This window comes from Pyrus communis, chromosome 10, assembly GCF_041283825.1.
Source record: "Pyrus communis isolate YQ-2024b chromosome 10, ASM4128382v1, whole genome shotgun sequence".
Taxonomy (NCBI): Eukaryota; Viridiplantae; Streptophyta; class Magnoliopsida; order Rosales; family Rosaceae; genus Pyrus; species Pyrus communis.
In genome coordinates this window covers 15,555,891-15,575,139 of record NC_142574.1, presented here as the reverse complement: position 1 = coordinate 15,575,139, position 19,249 = coordinate 15,555,891, and the positions used below count along the sequence as shown (strand labels likewise).

Genomic DNA, 19,249 nt, shown 5'->3' with positions numbered 1-19,249 from the left:
AGTTAGTAGATAATTTTTTTTATTAAAATGCAAAGATTTGAAGCCCTTTTGATTAGTTTTCCCTATAAATTATGGATTTTGCTACAATACTTATATGTATTTAATACCATTACCATCACCATCTCAACTATCAAATGGTGATTGTATTAAATACATATATTCATATGTGTATATATAACCGTCAGATGATGATCGTATAAAATATATATAAATATTGTAGCCTCCCATAAATTATACATGAATTTATCAAAAATCTCTTCATACCTTGTGAAGAAACGAAAGATAAAAATAATAACACTGGAGTTCTCAAAAGCTAATTAGTAATTTAATTAATATGCATTAACCACTTGCTCAGGCATACTCCAGAATGCTTCTTGTAATCTAAAATATGTATTTTTAGGTCATTATTAATCACAGGTCATCCTTGTAAGAATTATTCACTTAAATCGAAAATTATTTGTTACTGTATTTATTATTGTGAAAATTTCTTTTTTATTAATAACGTTATGTTCGTCTATTTATCAGGTCACAATTAAATAACTAAACGACTTCCGATTTCAATGAGTTTTGCCAAAGCACACTAAATTCATTGTAGATGTTCATGCGGCAAAGGCTATGCTAAGGCGTGTGGTCAAAGGGCTGGGAGTTCCTATTGATGGAAGAGAGACTCTAAGGTCTTGTTTGGCAATTTGGACAGACTATTTCAGCTCGATAAGATAAATGACGGATAGTACTAACTAAATTAGTCGACCGTTTGATGCACTATCAAACTAATGATCATATTATTTATACTATGCTTAATAATGCATCAGATAAGAGGAATTCAAAATGATATGAGAAAATTTGATGATTAATGAAAAACAAAACCCAAGACAACTCACAAACCCCATGACTTGCCCAATGCCAAAATTTATTCAATCCAAAATCATCCAATTTCCAACCACAATCACCATAAACAAAACTTATTCAATCCAAAATACCCATATGCAAGCACGAACTGACTTCACCTCCGCCCCAGCGCAAATCTTGGTGCTTGGAAGGAAAATAAAAAAGTGAAAAAAAAGGAAGAAAAATGGTGATTACCCATTTGTTTTGAGAGCTCAGCAGCAGCAACTAAAACATATCCACTCAACGAGAGATTGCAAGATTTACTCAATAAGAGATTGCAAGACTTGAGCTCGTATGAGAAATTGCAGAATTGGAAGGATTACAGAATTGGGTCTTGGACGGATTGCAGAATTATTATCGCATTCCTTCACTCATTCTACAACAACACACTTTTTTTTTTTTGGGTTTTACAACACACCCCCGTGAAGCAGTGGACGCCGGTCGTGGTTGGGTTCTGGGTTTTCATGGCCGGCAGGGACGCGGTCGTTGAAATCGAATACCCATGTCAAATTAGATGAAGATTCACTTTGATTAGAACCTAGTAAGGCAGAAGCTCAAATACCCATCACAGAAGCAAGCTTTTTATCCAAAAAGCAAAGCTTTGACGAAGTCTGCAGTAACAAAGACAAGTTCTTGGTGATGGCAATGAAGAAAACCCAAAAGGCAGTGATAAGAACTTAAGAAATCAATCCACAGAGAGAGAGAAATAGAAGAAGAAGGAATACTTTCAGTTGGAGAAGAAGATGGCCGCACAAGCAGATCGCGAGAGAAGGGTTTCGGAAAGAGCGAGCGTGAGTTTTTGTTTTAGCGTTTTTTCAGAACCCGACTAAATAATACCGACGATTTGTAGCGGGATATGTTATACAGTGTGAGGCAGATAAAACCGGTGGGTTCGTATTAATTAGCGGGAATTTAATAGATCAAAGTATCAAACACTTGGTTCGTATTAAATAGTTATATTCGGTATTTAATGCAATATAACAAACAAGGCCTAATTGATCACAAGTGATAGTTAAATAAGTTTTAAGTTCGAATCGCCATCCTCTCCTCAACTAAAAATAAAATAAAAATTGATACTTTGGATGCCTTAGTTGTCATCCTATCAATTTGATTCAGTTGAATGTCATTCAAATTAACCATGTCAAATAACTTGACATGAACTTAAGATGATTGAGTTTATCCTTGTATTGTATAATTGAAATTTTATGATGAAGAGCCAATATTTGTATAGTTTTTTTATTTTTTTATTTTTTTATTTTTTATCAATTTGATTATGTCATTCAATTTAATCATGTCAAATGACGTGACACTAACTTAAAATTTTTGAGTTTATCCTTGCATTTATAATTGGAAATTTATGATTAAAATTCAATATTTGTATATTCCTTATCAATTCAATTCCGTCGAATGTCATTTAAATTAATCGTGTCATTCAATATTTGTACATTCCTTTTCAATTCGATTCAATTGAATGTCATTTAATTAACCGTGTCAATTGATTTGATTCTAACCTAAGAAGTTTGAGTTTATCCTTAATCTTATAATTGGAAATTTATGGTTAAGATTTCATATTGTAATTCTTTACCAAATACATTTGAATGTTGGCAAAAACAAAAAAAGTTCCATAATTTTTTTAAATACTTTTACCTTGCGAAGAAATGAAAGATAAGAATGATGATAATGATGATGATGACGACGACAATAATAAAAACAATTATGCATCCGGTTGTTCTTGTTGTTTCGTTTTATAATTTTTTTTGTTTTCAGCATATAAAGATGATAACATTGAACCGCCAAAATTGTCATTCGCGCCTTCCACCCGCTACCCCCACTCGTGCCCTTTTTTTCTTTGTTGTTGGTACAACGGTAATTCAAAGTTAACTGAATTAACGTAATTATATAACTTATATAAGTTATATAATTTGACAATCTTGTAATAATATTTCAATATTTTTAAATTCGAATCACCCTTCTCCACTTAAAAAAGAAAAAAGAAAAAAGAAAAATAAACACAACTTGAAAAATAAATAGCTCCGGAGCCCCATATGCGTGCCCTTTGTATACGTCACTACCATATCAGGGCACAACGGAAATTGCATGTCACTCTTTGGGCAGCAAGGCCTGAAACTGATTTTTCGTGTCGATCCGCAAAAATCCAAGGTGGACGCGAGAGGCCTGAAACTGATTCCCCCCCCCCCCCCCCCCCCCCCCCCCCCCCCCCCCGCTCTGAACCGAATTCAAATCAAATCTCAGAGCCCTGAACACCGAATTGAATTTAAACTTGGCAATCGAATTCATATTCAAATTCGATGAATCAGACGCCGATTTCTGGTAATTTTCCCTATCCCTTCATGTAATTTCGATTCTTATTGTCTGGATTCGTGGATTTTCGAGGTGATTTGAACAAATTCGTGACATTTGATTGGGAAATTGAATTGTATTGGGTTTCCTTTTGAATAAATGCTGGGAATTTAGATTTTGTTGTGTTTGTGTGGTATGGAAATTTCACGTTCGGCTGTTGAAATTTGCTATGGATGCTTTTAGCCTTTTAGGGTTTGAATAATAATAATAATAATTACTGGTGTTCGTTTACACTGCTTTTCACTAAGGCTTTGCAGATTGATTCTCTGGCCGAGTTCTTCTGTGTTACCCCCTATGGGTGCTCCTAAGCAGAAATGGACGCCGGAAGAAGAATCAGCCCTTAAAGCTGGAGTTATTAAACATGGCGCAGGAAAATGGCGGACCATACTTAAAGATCCAGAATTTAGTGGCGTTCTGTATACTCGCTCAAATGTAGATCTTAAGGTAGGGTTTCTTTTAACACTATATACTTGTTGTACTACTCATTTCGTTGGACACGAAGTGTACCGATGCTTTTATCAATTCTTCAATGGATTTTTGAAACTATTTGCTGGTCTGTGTTCGTATGGAGTATTTAATTTTATTTTGTATCATCGTGGGTAGGATAAGTGGAGAAATATGAGTGTCATGGCAAATGGATGGGGCTCTCGAGAGAAAGCTAAGACAGCACTTAGAAGAATGCATCCGATTTCTAAACAGGATGAAAACTCTATGCCTTTCAGTACTGCTGTTCAAAGCGATGATGAAATGATGGATGCTAAGCCTATTTCAGTTTCTAGTGAGACCCAGCAGATTTCTGGTCCAAGAAAATCTATTGTGAGGTTAGACAGATTTCTTGGCTTTTTCGAATTCTTGTTTTTAAGAAGTCCTTGCCAAATCTTGTATTTAAATATTGCCCATCTGATATATTCTATTCAGTTTTTGAGGACCAATAACTCTTGTGCGATTCAGCAGGTTGATTTGTTTGTAAATGTTATTCACGACATCTTGAAGGGTTCAGATTGGTTAGTTGTGCAAGATTAGTGGCTTCATTTTCATATGGGAGAAGTGATTGAACTATGAAGATATAAAACTGAAATGCACCCAGCATTGCATCTCTCTTTTTTACATGTAGGAGCATTTTGTGTGTGACACTTATTAAGATTCAGAAGTTCACTAGTTGAGTTCTCTGTCTAAATTTTTCATAATTTGACATGCTAAATGTTGGGGACCTGTAATCTTTGTTGCATGGCTTTTTTGTTTATTTGTAGTTTACAGTGGATTGTGATAGGCTGAAGGCAGGTTGGATCAATCAATTGTCCAACTAGGTACTTCATTTTTAAAGGTGTTAGGGTTCAGATTAAATTGAGAAGATATACAAAATCAAATGGGGTGTCTAAAATCTTCCATAGAGTTAAATCACTGTCATTTACACATATATGAGCATTTTGTGTGTTGAAGCAGGTATATTATGGTCTCCTGTTTAGCAGTCCGATTTCACTAGAGAGATGCTTGCTCTTATTTGTTGACACTTACCTGGTTTTTCTCTTTCCTTGTGAACTGGGCTGATCTTTACAGTTGCAAGTACATGGTGACCCCTTAACTTGGGCAAACAATTACATATTATAAAACAATAGAGAACTGGTTGTTTGAACAATAGTAATGGACATATATAATTTGTTGGGGGCACAAAAGCAAAGGGACACCAGTCATCTTTTTGAATTCATATCTTCTTTTCCCAAGTTGATTAGATAATATCTATAGTTAAGCAATAACATTAGATAGGGGCGTACTGACAAATGTTTCATTCCTTTTGTCCAGCACTGAAATAATCATGATATTAAAGAGAAATTTTTTTGGTGTCTTTGTTATTTGCAATTATCGTAGGTGTTGCTGCTATTTTATCGTTTACAATTATTGACTGTAAGTTAGTTATTATTCGTTTTAAATCAGGCTACTAGCTATTATTCAGTTTTTTTTTTCTTGTCATACTTCAAAATTTTAAACTCTGCTGTAACTTTGATGCTTTGTTGTTGTTAATGCTTGTAGGCTGGACAATCTTATCATGGAAGCTATAACAAGGTTGAAGGAGCCTGGTGGATCTAATAAAACGACTATTTCTGCTTATATAGAGGTAGCCTCTATGTCTGACAAAAATTATGTGTTATTTGCAATTTTCTATGGCACGTCCCACTTCATTAGTATCTGGTCATAAATTGGTTGACTATATCAAACTGTTTACTACATGTTTCATGAAGTTGACAAATATCATGAGCTAGTCATGTAGTTCAGTGTGCTCACTCAGCTAATATTTTCATAGCGAATATTTTAAAGGAGTTTATTGCATTTCGGTTATATGGGGCTTCTCACTGCTGTTCTAGAAAGCATCAGGGTTGGGAATAAAGAACAATTGCTAGCCACAAAAAAAAAAAAAAAGAAGGAATATATATTAAGCTGATGGCGCACGTTGAACCCTCTCTTCATTGTCCCTTGCAGGGAGGCTCTGTATAATATACAGACGTACTTGATTGCACACATCAGGTTTTTGGTTGCGGATATTTAGCTTTAAATTTTATATTACTCTTTGCTTTCTCTATTACTCTTTGTTTGGATTCCTTGAGGATGTTTTGTCTCTTTTTTTCCTTTCAAGATTTCACACACAAGGTAGGGAAGTGTGAATGTAATTTAATCCAAAGATCCACCGATTAATAGGCTTGGAGATTGACAATATTTGGTAATAAAATAGCCTTCAGTATATGGTACAAGACAAGTGGACATTGATATTCATTGATAAGCTTCTGCAACATTGTTAATGACATTGTCATGAATTGCTTTCTCGGGTTTCAAATTCATTAAAGTTTAAGAAATTAAAAAGGAAAAAAAAGTTTAAAGAGTGGTTGGACCAGTTTTTAGTCAGTGCACTTTTCCAAGAGAAAATGAATTCTTGTGCAAGTCTCGTTAACTTTGAATGTCCAGTTTCATCTCCTAGCCTAACGTAATTTGTGAAGTAAACCCCGCATATGATAGCCTAGCCTTGTCAAGAAGAGTGGTTATGATATCTACTCATATGGTACATGAAATCCGATACTTTAGATAGGTTATAGTTCAATTTTTTCATACTGCTGAATACGATCTACAATAATTTAACAATAATTATGCTATGTAATTACTGTCAATACATAGGTTGCATCTATTTGTCTTTTTATGCTGTCGAGTTATGTTATACGCTAGCATTATTTCTTGCTATTATTTTGTGTAATGAGTTCACCTTAAGAGATTTTATTTTGTAGGACGAATATTGGCCTCCTCAAGATTTCAAGAGGCTATTATCTGAGAAATTAAAATTCTTGACAGCAAGCCGTAAACTGATTAAGGTAAATATATTGTGGTCTAATAATCTCAAAATGTTGTCCTATTTGTATAGCTTTTATGGTTTTTTTTTTTTATTGGTGTTAGATTATGTGGTTTTTGTGGAACAAACAATTAATGACTACTTAATGTGCATGGAGTTGTCATTTTTATACACTTACAAGTAACTTGGACTTAAATGATCAGAATTGTTGCATGCAATGTGGTTTTTGATTGTTGTACGGCAAGTAATCAAACGTTGTACACATTTATAAAAAGGTTAGGTTTTCCGAGGTTTGTCATCATATTGGAATGTGTACTCCAAAAAAAAAAGGATCATTTGGGAATTTGCCACATACGAGAAAGTTCTGGTTGATAATAACGGGGCCAAAGGGGTAGGGATATCAAACTGTCGATTTGGGTGTGGGAGCATATGTTCATTACAACTGGAGCTACACGTGCCACATGACAATAATAATTTCAATAACTATGTCAATTTACTCTATACATGAAAGGAACAAATTTTCATAGGTGATTGGCAACTTCATGCTTGTTCTGTTTGAAATTCCCTTACATGGTAATTTCCACAATTAATTAATGAGGTTTAGAAGATCAACTATTTAAACAGTGTTACAGGTTTTTTCATCCTAGATTTTCTCTATTTTTAATCATTCGAGATCTGATTGATCTCACGATAAATTGCACTTTTCTATGGCCCATGCCTTTTCCCTTGGTTCCGCCAATCTGGTCAGACTGCTAAACACTCCATTTGTACGAGTGTAGGTCTATTCTTCTTTTATGCTCTCTAAATTAAAAAAAAATTAGTATTACGTGTTGTAGTTTCCATAAATCTCCCGAACTTCTTTATTTGAATAAATCGGTATCTGGACATCTTGAATTGAAAAGAACCTTACCTTTTAAGTCAACAGGTAGGTATCTAAATGGATATATTATCTCTCCTTGATTTCCTGCTTTTCTCGGTCCACCTTTCCTCTTTTTACCTTTTAGTATCCCTCCCCTTTTTGTTTTCGTTGTTGGCTTTGGGGATAAGGCCAAAAACAAAGGCCGAGAGAGAACACAGTGCTCTTGCTTTGGGGTGAAGGATGCAGAGGTTCAAGTCGGTATTTTTCTTTTCCTTGCATTCGACTCTCTCTTTCCTTCTGTTGCCTACTCCGATTTTCCCCCTTTATTTTAGTGTTTAGGGCTTCAAGATAAGCATTTCGGTCTGATCTTAGTGTTTCTGTAGTGGTCCCATGATATAGGTTTAGTGGGGGCTTAATATGTCAGGTTCTGATATGAACGGTTTATTTTTATGTTTATTACTTGCTTCTTTTGTGGTCCATGTTTGCATGTTAACAACTCAGAGTTGGGTTTTGATTTTTCCATGGTAGTACAATGATTGACTGAGAATTTTACTGTAGTTTTTCTTAGATTTGGTAGATAAACAAACAAAGCCGCTTTCTTTTGACAGCTTATTGTTCCCCAAACTTTGAATGCAGTGAAGATATGGGTGATTGAATTGTTGTAAAATTCTAATTTACTCACATATTAAATGTTTATAGAAATCATCGTATGTCAGCTGCCTATATCTTATTTGATACCATACTATACTAAACCAACTTTTCATGAGTAAATGGAAGTGTTAAGACCTTATTTATGAATCACAGCTTCAAGAGAGTTTGGCTTGGCTTGAAAATCTTTGATCACATTGGTTTTTTATCATTGGACAAAAAATGGAAATGTCATGCCATATGTAAAAGTATGGAAATGTTGATGAAATCAAGAAAATATTGATACCGGTGTAAGTTGGATGGAAATTTTGAATGGAGTGTAAAAAAAATGTCATTGTATCTAATATTGATTCTTGCTAGATGGATAAATATTGAGGATATTATGATATTAATGCTTGCTGATACTTGGATATATAATTTACTTGGTCTACAGTACCAACTTGTTCATGTGCTTCAATTGGGATTTTCTTTGTTAAAAAAAGAAAGGACACTCGTATGATATTCCTCAAGGGATGTTAACCCTGGAATTGAATATGGTTAGAGTTGATTAGAGTTTGATCTTACTAGTTTGTGTTTTTATTTTGACAGGTAAAACGCAGATACAGGATTGCACCTACCCCAGCATTATCTGAAAAAAGAAGAAATACCTCGACGTATCCTTTTGAGGGAAGACAGGTGGCCTCTACTTTTGAGGGAAGACGTATGGCATCTCCTTTTGAGGGAAGACCATTGGTGTCTCCTTTTGAGGGAAGATATATGGCATCTCCAAAATTTGACAATGATGAGGCTACCATCCTGATGAAAGCCCAAATTGATTTGGAGCTTGCGAAGATGAGGACTATGACCCCCAGGGAAGCTACTTTAGCTGCTGCTCAAGCAGTGAAAGAGGCGGAAGCAGCCATTGCTGAAGCTGAAGAGGCAGCTAGAGAAGCTGAGGCTGCTGAAGCTGATGCAGAAGCAGCACAAGCTTTTGCAGAAGCAGCAATGAAGACACTAAAAGGAAGAAATGCTGCGAAGACGGTAAAGTTCACATAGCATATTTTCTTTTATACAGTGAATTCATTGTCTTGGCGTGATTTGAAATGCTAAAATAGTGAGTTTATAATCTTGGCTTGAGTTTATGCTTGCTTTTAGCAAAAAGACGGTAATTATTTTGACAATTGAAATTCGCATGTGCAAATGGGTTGAATGCTTGTTGAGTGAGTTTGTTTACTTTACCATCATTAGAGAAATCCCCTTCGTTGTTAAACACAAGTTATGTTCATCCCCACCCAAAACCTCTCTTTGCAACTGCACTCCAACGAACACGTATTCTGTATTTGTAGATCCTTCTAATATATATTTGTAACTGTCATTGTAGTAGTTGTGGATATATCTGGTGTTCGGTCTAGTTCTGCATTTGTTTTTTCGTTTAATGATTATGATGAGGTCATACATGCCTACTCTCTAGCTCTCTCTGTTCTAATTTTGATTATTGTAGATAGGGTTTAGGGTAATTGGATTGTAACTTTGTCTGATTCTCTTTACCAAGCTTTTGAATTAAATTTCATTTTACTGTCAATATATGCAGATGAATCGTCCCGGAATGAAGTTCGAAACATGCAAGAGCAATGAACGAGAAGTTTCTTGAGACTGGACGTATGTTGTTTTATTGTAATTAAACTATGTTACCAAATTCACCTACACAGAGACAGGTGATTTGTATTTTGATTAGTTTCATTGTAGGAAAGTCTGGTTCATGGCAGTTTTCATTTCCTTTTGCAAACCATAAATCTGCGTCGAAATGCAGAAAATTAGGACTCACAGTGGGATAAAAAAGTTAATTTAACAGCATCTCTTTTGTTGTTGTAATTGTCTTGTTATTTTTTCTTTTCCTTGTTTTTCTTTGTCTTCAATATAGAAGCGGAGGCGGCTGTCATCTTCATCTTTGAAGGTGATTTTTAATATCCACCACGCTCCGCCCTGCCCTGCGCGTCTAGAGTGGGGTCTTTCCTACTAACCAGAGGGCAGAGGGCATATGCTGTCATAGGTTGAGTTAGTTCATTCATCAGCAACAATATGTATATGCTTTGGATCGTACTGTTTAGTCTGATTCGATGATAAAGTTTTGTCCTCTTTGTTTTGAGCTTGTATTCATGTTATCAGGATGATTGGAAGAATATATGGCTCATTTCCTTAATCTTAAGACTAAGGTAGGATTTTTGAGATATGCACGGACTATGCACATAGATTTTTCTAAAACTGGATATGATAGAAATGGGCCATTTCCTCAATGATTGTTGTTTTTATTTCCTTTTGTGGGAACATGAAATCATTGGAGAGCTTGGAAAAAAAAATTTACATTGAAAATTTAAGTGGTATGCAATGCTTTTAAAATAGGCTACTTAATATTGCAATTTAGTGATATTTATCTTCATTTGTAAGTGAGAGGTCTTAGGTTTGATTCTCGCAAAAAGTGAATATGAATCACATTATTGCTAGCTCATTGTGAGGTTTAACCCACTCTTCCATCCTTTTAGTGTAGATAATATCGTTTGTTAAAAAAATAAAATAAAAACCTTTAAATAGACTATCAGGCCAACCACGGGCCAAAAGATTATGTCTAGAGCAACTCCACCCCAAGAAAATAACTTGGGCTATTAGAGCATTTCCAGTGAAGTCCCTCAATAAAGTCTTTACCATGCTCTACCACCGTATGTCTTTAAATTTAGGGACTTTGTGACTTCTAGTGGGACGGAGTACTAAAAAATTTCCTCACATTTGAGGACTATACATAGGGATAACTATGAGTGGGGATGGAGGCCCACCCACATGAAAGGTTGCATGCTTCTTCCAAATATTGGGTTTGAGTGATGTTGTAGCTCATCCACTTGCTCTAGCAGTGCAGGCGGATGCTAGTCGCCAGACAGCTGCAGGCTGAGTCCCACATATTTTTATTTATTTATTGTATAAATGAACGTTCCAGATTTAACCTAGAGTTGTTTTTATTATTATATAGTCCTTAAATTTAGGGTTTATACTATAGAGACTATTTCATTGGAGACAATATTCTTTTAAGGACTCGAAGATTCTCTTTAGTATGTAAATAGAGAGATTATATTCACATACCCCAAATTACTTCTCCCACACCCCTTTAATTTTTTAATATTTTCTACACACCACTAACACTTGATAGAAACAAATTAAAAGGGTGTGGGAGAAGTAATTTGGGGTGTGTGAATATAATCTTCCTCTAAATAAGTCTTCAAAGGTGGTGGTGGGAGTCTCTAAATAGGGACTCCCATTGGAGATGCTTTTAGGCAACCCAATCCCCCAACTTTCTCAAAATCACTCCTGCCTTACCAAATCAATTAGGCTTCAGGGGAGCCCGACAGACCACACGGGCTAGAATTGCCCAACCCACTAACTAAGGTGATCTGACGTCAGCCACAATTTTAATTTTTTATTGTTGTCAGGCGCATGATTTTCACGTGTGTAAGGAGAGTGAGCTGACGAAAAGCAGGCGGCAAGGCCCACTTGCAGGCACTCAAATCCATCCTAATGGTTAGGACACATGTCCAAACTTGGGTTGTTGGATTTATAATCAACTATCGATTTTTCTGTTTAAAAATTAAAAAAAAAAAAAAAAAATTAGAAAAAAATTTTTAAAGTTATTGTTGGGTGACGTGACACAATCTGGGCTGTTAGATTGCAACAAAAATTTATCCAACGGTCTATATTAATAAAGTTCACTAAAGATTATAAAAGAATTCAGAAAATAAACTTAAAAGTTATAAAAACACACAAAAATTTACCCGAAAATCTATCCACAAAAATTGTATTTTTAGATAATAACACATGGTAGGACGAGATAGGTTAAAAATCATATCGGAAAATTAAAAATAAAGTTATTTTTTATTATTTGAAACACTTTTGAATAGAAATACTTTTTAAAGAAGCATTTTCAAACGGATTATTAAAGATGAAATCAAATAAAATTTCTCAAAGTTTTATTATCCACCAAAAAAGGTAATTTATTGAACTAAAACTCAAAAATATTTGGCAAAAACGACAACAACAAAATACAAAGAGGAAAACCCCCTAGTTTCACGTTCTGTGGTTTTACACATTTTCTTGCAGCAAGCAAACGAAGCAAAACGAAAGCAAACTACCCCTCTTCGTCTTTCTCTTCCTCTTCCTCTTTCTCTCCCTCTCCGGCCTTGAATCCGAATTCCTCCCCGCTGCTTTTCTCGTCGTTCCTATAACATATTCAGGTACCAAAAACCCTAAATTCATTCAATTCCAATTGTTTTCACTTGCTTTAAGTATTGATATGTATGAAATTGTTGCGCTTGGTGATATAATTCTGTCCAATTTTGGTTCTGGGGATTCTTGCGATACCCAAATTGTGAAACGCTGTCGACTTTGCTTCAATCTGAAGGATACAATCTTGCATATGGGTTGGTTATGGTAATTGGTTAAGTTTATTGTTTGATGCTAATGGGTTTTACGGTTTAACCTCAGTTTCTGTTTCTAGCAATGGATGAAGATTTAAGCGACAAGGAATCGTTGTTGGCTCGGATTCATCAGCTCGAAATTGGTATGTGCTATTTGATTGCGTCTTCAATCTCCACTCTATGTTTTTGTATAGAATTGGTTTTTGACTATTCATTACGCTACGTGAAATCGGAAGTTGGTTTTGTGTGGTCCTGCTTGATGTTGCAAACACATAAGTTGTGCTTCTGTATATACCGTGTTGTTCAGTTTGTGACCCTCAGTAGTGTTCCAGAGTCGAGTCTATACTAACATGTAAGGTAAAATATGGGGATTATAATGTTTCACAGAGCGTGATGAATTGCGCAAAGACATTGAACAACTGTGTATGCAACAAGCTGGACCAAGCTACCTTGTTGTGGCCACTAAGATGCATTTCCAAAGGTATAATTTTCTGTTCCCAATCAAGAGGGTCGAGTTTTTTTCCCTTGCGATTTCCTCTTCGTCTTCTTCTTTTTATTGAAGGGTTCGGAAGGCAAATTTGTAACCCATGGCCCATGGGGTGGTACTGCCAAGAAAACTAAAAATATGTTTTGCATTAAAATTTAATGCCATATTAGGACAGCTGGTTTGGAGCAGGAGATTGAAAACTTGAAAAAGAAGCTAGCTGCTTGCACGAGAGATTATGTGAATCTTCAAGAGGAGCTTTCTGAGGCTTACAGAATCAAAGTGTGACCTTTAACTTTCTTCCCTTATGAGTGTAACTGCTTATGAAAGCTAATATGTGTGCTTTATACCTACAGGGCCAGTTGGCTGATCTACATAGTGCAGAGGTTGCAAAGGTCTCTCTCACACGAAAGCTCTTTTGCATCGCAATCATCAGCAGAATCGTTCTGATAAATACGAAACATTACTTTTTTAATTATGGAATGAGTGCAAATTAATTTCATGGTGGCATTCTTGGGTCTGATATATTGAATTTGTTTGCCTAGAATGTGGAAGCAGAAAAGCAGCTTAAATTTTTCCAGGGCTGTGTGGCTGCAGCTTTTGCCGAACGAGATCATTCAATAATGGAGGTTACAGCAGCTGTCCTTTATTTTAAGCTTATTTTCTGCATGTATGGCACTTAATAAGTACTTTCCTGCATGAAGTATTTATGAAAATCAAAATCTTACATATGTTACGTGGCTTATCACAGGCTGAGAAGGCTAGGGAAAAAGAGGATCTCATGTCAAACAAATTATGTGATATAGAGAAGAGGTAATACTGGCCTTGCACGAAAGGAGAATTGATTATTAGCAGCAAATATTTGAAAATAAACGCTATACTTCTACTTTCTTCAATCTTGGGTTTCTGTCTCATATATGTTAGGCATCTACGTGTTATTTCGGGAACTTATGATTTGGCATTTTCATTAATTTCCTGAGTTTTCATGCTGTTCTTGGAGCTATAAAGCCAAGATGAAACTCTGATGCAAGTGACAGCCTACCTCTTTCTTGATGAATGTGCATCTAATTTGTGATACAGATTAGAAGAACTTGCTGCAGATTTTTCTAAACAGAAGAAACTTAGTGATAAACTGCCAAGTGATTTAGCAATGCAAGAGGAGCAGATTGAAGCTTTCAAGAAGGTGACTTTCTATAATGTTCAAATCATGATGCATGGCAACTTTCTGAATGCACGTTTCTAAATCGTGAAGAAACATCTGATGTAAGCTCCTAAGGATGTAAAGATGTTGCATGACGAATCATATATTACTATTTAACTGCACTTTCAGTCCCAAACAATGAGCAAGTTATCTTTCCACTCATATTTAGCAAATAGAGAACATATTGCATGATTTTTCAAAGACGTGTATGTGCTCAAGGTGTAGCTAGAACTATTTTAACGTTGACCACTGTTCTCAGTTTTGTTTCTTCGTTTTGTACTCGATTTATGTTGCTCTCAATTTCTACTTTTCATTTGTCCTATTTTTGCTTGGTTCTTTTTGAGAATGATTTTTGCGTAGTTGTTAAGGAGATATTATGTTCATAACAGGTAATTGATAAATTTTATGAGATCAGACAGCAAAGCCCCGAGGGATGTGAAGATACAAGTTGGGACAGAAAATGTGCATGCCTTTTGCATGATCCTGCAGAATGGTGGTGTTTCAAGGATGCTTCAACATCTAAATATATTGTAAGTTTGCACAACCCTCTACTTTTCATTCTCTTCAAAGGGTAAATGGATATCTATATCAAACTATAAATTTATGTTAACCTAAGTTTGAGTTAGTGGAGATGGTAGATCTAAAGGATTAATTTAAGAATACCAAATATTGAACATCTCTTTGCTGAGGATATAAACACATTAGCAACTGTAGATTCAACAAGAAGTATAGATTGACTGTGCTCTTTGAGAACCTTGTGAATCAAAATAGAATTTTGTCGTCTTGCTTAGTTTTCCAGATTGAAATGACATCATGCTTGCAGTTGGAAAATTTTGCCTAATTTATTAAAAAATTTGCAGTTGTCACTAGATTAAGATTTTATGTCCTGTATGCAACTTGAGTAACTTATCCTCAGACAGAGTGCATTAGAGGAAGAGCTTGAGAGGATGAGGAAATCTGTAGATAACCTTCAAAACAGGCAGCGGATGGTAAGCAACTTGCTTCATACTTATCAGCATTACATTGCAGACTAATTTTTATGGTCTATTTTCCAAAAATTGATCTTGTTATGGCATGTAGGGCTTGGAAATCGAAAATCATTTAAAGCGGAGAGTTGGCGAATTGGAAAAGAAAAAAGTAAGTTCTTGCTTGAAAAAATAAGGTTCAATCTCAATTTCTTTCTTTCTCATTAAAAAAACCTCAGCATCGTTCTTACTTTAACTCTGGTTGGCTTACATGCAGAACCTCACATATAAAATGATAAGGCATGAGATTACAGAATTGCATCATTACCATTCTCAGCATAGAGTTCTCATCATGAATTTACTTGATGAGGGAAAGGCTAGTATCAAAACAATAATTGATGCAATAAAGGAAAATAGTAGGCAAATTGATGCAACCCGACTTGAAAAGGTGGAGCCTTCTCCGCGAGATATAAAGCACGACAAATATGAAGGCCAAGAGGTGCATGAAAATACTGATGCCGATCCCCAGTTGGTATCCAAGGTTTGTTTACTACACCTTAATAGAGTAATCTGCTGACTACTGTCAATGATGTTTGATAGTAGACATCTTTGTGGACTTTCATGGGAAGTAGTACTTTTTCGCTCTGTGGTTGGTGAACTCAATTTTCTAGTTAGAATAATAGTGACGAGAAGTTCGGAGGATGCAGTTTATCTGAGTTTGCACCTACATTTTTTCGTCCCTTATGTATTCCATACTGATTGCAGAATAGTGGTCCTGACTCATCAGAGTTTGTGGCAGTTAGAGGGAATGATTCCTCCGAAGTCCTTGCACAGGCATTGCAAGACAAGGTTTTTTGCTTTTATCTTTTTCTTGAAATCTGTTGGTTCTTTTTCTTGTGACTTTGGAACGATTGTACTGATTTGCGGTTGCTTTTCTTTAACCATGAATGTTTTTCAGGTCTCAACGTTATTGCTTTTATCACAGCAGGAAGAAAGACATTTACTGGACAGGAATGTGAATGCAGCTCTTGAAAGTAAAATAGAAGAGCTTCACAGAAATTTACAGCAGGTAACTTCTTTGAAGTGCCCCTCCTGCAACTTTTCACCATTGAATTGGTTGTCTGAATTTAACTAAACTATTCTGCTTATTAGTTCGGGGGTGTTGCATGCAATTTACTGGTAACTCATGAAATTTCTTGTGAAAGGCTGCAGTATAGATATGACACTGTTATCCAAGCTAACTATTGTGAAGTTTCATGTGGATGCCTGTAATGTGCTCGTGTGCTTTGTTGTTAATTTGGCCACTCGCTTTAATATGGGACCTTATCTATTGATGTTATCACTATGTCATACAATGTTGAAGCATTTCAATGGTGACCTTCATTGACCACTTGTGTTTTTGCTGACTCCAGATACTTCCATCTTATTGTGGTAGTTTGATAATTCATTATTTGCATGAATATTTGTGGTTCAAATATGAATTTGCCTGTTCGATGTGACCTTAAAAGTTTAGTACAATTGTTGTTTGGGTTCATTGATGAACTGTCCAAATATTTCTTTTTGCTTCAGGTTACGAATGAAAAAGTAAGAGCTCTAATGGAGTTTGCACAATTGAAGCAGGATTATCATCAGCTTAAAGAGTTAGATTTCTTCTTTACTTTTAGAAATGTTTGCATCATAGATGGGTTATTAATTCTTCTTTTATTTGAGGAGAACCTTCTTCTTTGCCTTGTAGTGATTTTTTGCTTCAGTACTGACAGTACTATCGATGATAATGTGCAGGAGAATGGGTCAGGGGACAAATAGAGAAAATTTGGCCGCTGAAATTGGGGAGAGGAAGGTAGTAACTCGTGAAAGAGATGGAAGGCTAAAAAGTTTGCTGAAGAAAACGTACTTGAGTCGTTGGGCTGGTAATGTAGACTTTAGGGGACATGAAGCTGCAGGTGGCCAAAATGTCGAGGGGAATCTATCTGGCAAGGGGTCCAATAGCATGGAGTTTGCCAGGTTTGTGAATATAGTTTGGGTAAATTTGAGTTCAATGATACTACCGTATATGTGTGTTCTTGACATGCATCACCGTTGATTTTGCCACTGACATGATAGTAGATAATGATATGACATCAAAGTCCTTTTTCTTCCTCAATTTTTGTCTTCTCAGAATGAAAATTGAAATAGCAACACTTCGAGAAAGCATGGGTAGTATGGAGCATCTGACTACGACAGTTCACAGGCTTCGTCTATCCCTTTCAAAGGTCTGATGGAAGTTTAAGATGTTTTTGTTTTTCATATGGAAAACTTTTACTCTACAGTAATTATTCAATTGCTAACATTGAAACTCTGTTTGTCCATCAAAAGCTAGGCGGTTTAGCCGTTTTCCTTTTGTCTACTGTTTGAAGTTAATGTGTTCAGTATTTCTGCTGTAATCTACTGTATAGGCCAAAGAGTTGGTGACTTCTGGAAGTACAGCAGTTGCTAGCCTATCAGAAGCCGTCAATGGCATTATTAATGAGGCAAAACTAGTGAAGACTGCACTTAGCAGCTCCCTGCCGATTAGTTGGTCAGCAGACGAAGACGATGGAGTCAACCGTCAGAGTGTCAGCAATGAGCCAGGTCATGCTTATGGGAAGGCCAGTCATGAGAAGATAGATTCTGTTTATGCTGCCGGATTTGAGATGGTGGAGCTCCTAATACTTGCAGCGCAAATATTGAAAGACAACACGAGCAAAACTGGTTCCTGACCGAAATGGGAACGGTCTACTGTAACTTGGGTAAAATGGTTCATGATGATCGGTTAGACGCCAAAGCATAACTGGTACCCCTGAACAAATTGATTCTAACGGGAGAGTCGGGTACACTGAGAATTCTTCAAGAAGTAAAAAAATGAAACTCAGTCGTCGAGGGCCGAACGCAGATTCGTGCAGTATCTTGTCATTGTACATTTGTAACCGGTTGCATTGTAAATCTGTTTTCCGTTGAGTGATTAGGGGTGTTTAGGGAATTCAGTACCTCTCAGAACATGCCTTGGATGCATTCATCTGTTGTTCATGGACAGGATAGTGATTAGGGGTGTTTAAGGTAAACACTAAACACTAGATAAGAGGTCAGACACCGTATTCACAAGAAACAAGCATAGCGCAAAAGGATCAATTGGATCAATGCGATAGCATAAAAACACTAATCACAGATTTAAGATAATTTCCATTTGAACCTATAAATATTAGCTGTGACGGTGTTTGGGTGCAGAAGATGAAGTGTTTGATCCACGGATGTGAAGTTAAACAACTCTAGCTTCTTTGATCCACGGATGCAAGATATGAAGAGTTGGATTCTTGAAATGTCGTTGATATCGTATAGGGTTGGTCTAACGGGACACACGTGAACTTAAAACTCATCCAAAGACACTGTTTCCAACAACAGTTTTGAAGCTAACTGCACTAAATATTAGCAAGACACCATTAGATTTGCACACTAGAGAACCCTACTTGACAATCGTACAACAGAAACGTACAACAGAAAGCATCAGTGTTCAGGATCAAAGAGGGTAAATCAATACTCAACTTTAAGCTAATTAATATAAAGGCCCCAGTGAATATATGATAAGGGCCCAAAGGTTTCAAATTCCACATTCATACCCATGTGCCAGGATTAGCATTCCCAAGATTGTGCTTGCCAAACGTGAACTAAACTAGCGTGACCACGTCATCCTAGGGCACCCAACTTTAGGAGAAAACTTGGGTAGGAATACCCCGGTCCCCGGCCATGTCATTCCTCAGACACCTCTCACAAAATCCTTGACCAGACCCTTGTATTTTGCTCCCACCCAACCTCACACTGGTCTCGTCCCATGTGGTTTGGCTCCCAACCAACCCCGTCCCACGTGAGAACTGCCGTACACAAGAACTAGCAAACTGAAAAGGAAAGCAACTGGACGCATGCAGCTATAACAAAGGAAAGCATTTCTAAACCAAAGTAATTATCATTAGGACGTATAATTAGCATGTCGAGGGCATTTGGTCTAGTGGTATGATTCTCGCTTTGGGTGCGAGAGGTCCCGAGTTCGATTCTCGGAATGCCCC

The 19,249-nt window shown here is 36.3% G+C and overlaps 2 protein-coding genes, 1 long non-coding RNA gene and 1 other non-coding gene across 7 annotated transcripts; 3 read left to right on the top strand and 1 right to left on the bottom strand.

The window, feature by feature from the left end:
* Positions 1–893: 893 nt before the first annotated feature.
* On the bottom strand, positions 894–1,725 carry LOC148693577 (uncharacterized). Its single transcript, XR_015952772.1, has 2 exons — positions 1,614–1,725; positions 894–1,499 (listed from the first exon to the last, which is right to left on the bottom strand). It is a non-coding gene; the product is annotated as an uncharacterized LOC148693577 (long non-coding RNA).
* Positions 1,726–2,923: 1,198 nt separating this feature from the next.
* LOC137729542 (telomere repeat-binding factor 1) lies at positions 2,924–9,938 on the top strand. Of its 3 annotated transcripts, none has more exons than XM_068468519.2 (7): positions 2,924–3,219; positions 3,507–3,693; positions 3,853–4,070; positions 5,278–5,362; positions 6,519–6,602; positions 8,676–9,107; positions 9,658–9,938. In XM_068468519.2, exons 2-7 carry the CDS (start codon positions 3,544–3,546, stop codon positions 9,715–9,717), a joined length of 1,029 nt encoding a protein of 342 aa, XP_068324620.2. In that variant the 5' UTR covers positions 2,924–3,219; positions 3,507–3,543; the 3' UTR covers positions 9,718–9,938. The 3 variants fall into 3 exon arrangements, with proteins under 3 accessions (XP_068324620.2, XP_068324619.2, XP_088534274.1); XM_068468518.2 differs by having other exon boundaries at positions 2,936–3,219; positions 3,498–3,693; XM_088678148.1 differs by lacking the exon at positions 6,519–6,602 and having other exon boundaries at positions 2,947–3,219; positions 3,498–3,693.
* A 2,236-nt stretch (positions 9,939–12,174) lies between these two features.
* On the top strand, positions 12,175–18,388 carry LOC137729516 (uncharacterized). Of its 2 annotated transcripts, none has more exons than XM_068468481.2 (18): positions 12,175–12,340; positions 12,591–12,666; positions 12,911–13,004; positions 13,181–13,289; positions 13,364–13,402; positions 13,553–13,636; positions 13,759–13,820; positions 14,088–14,190; positions 14,598–14,738; positions 15,129–15,197; positions 15,289–15,345; positions 15,451–15,714; positions 15,939–16,022; positions 16,132–16,242; positions 16,743–16,813; positions 16,956–17,177; positions 17,332–17,425; positions 17,609–18,388. In XM_068468481.2, exons 2-18 carry the CDS (start codon positions 12,606–12,608, stop codon positions 17,909–17,911), a joined length of 1,968 nt encoding a protein of 655 aa, XP_068324582.2. In that variant the 5' UTR covers positions 12,175–12,340; positions 12,591–12,605; the 3' UTR covers positions 17,912–18,388. The 2 variants fall into 2 exon arrangements, with proteins under 2 accessions (XP_068324582.2, XP_068324583.2); XM_068468482.2 differs by having other exon boundaries at positions 12,176–12,340; positions 13,186–13,289.
* A 789-nt stretch (positions 18,389–19,177) lies between these two features.
* TRNAP-UGG (transfer RNA proline (anticodon UGG)) lies at positions 19,178–19,249 on the top strand. The gene has a single exon. It is a non-coding gene; the product is annotated as a tRNA-Pro (tRNA).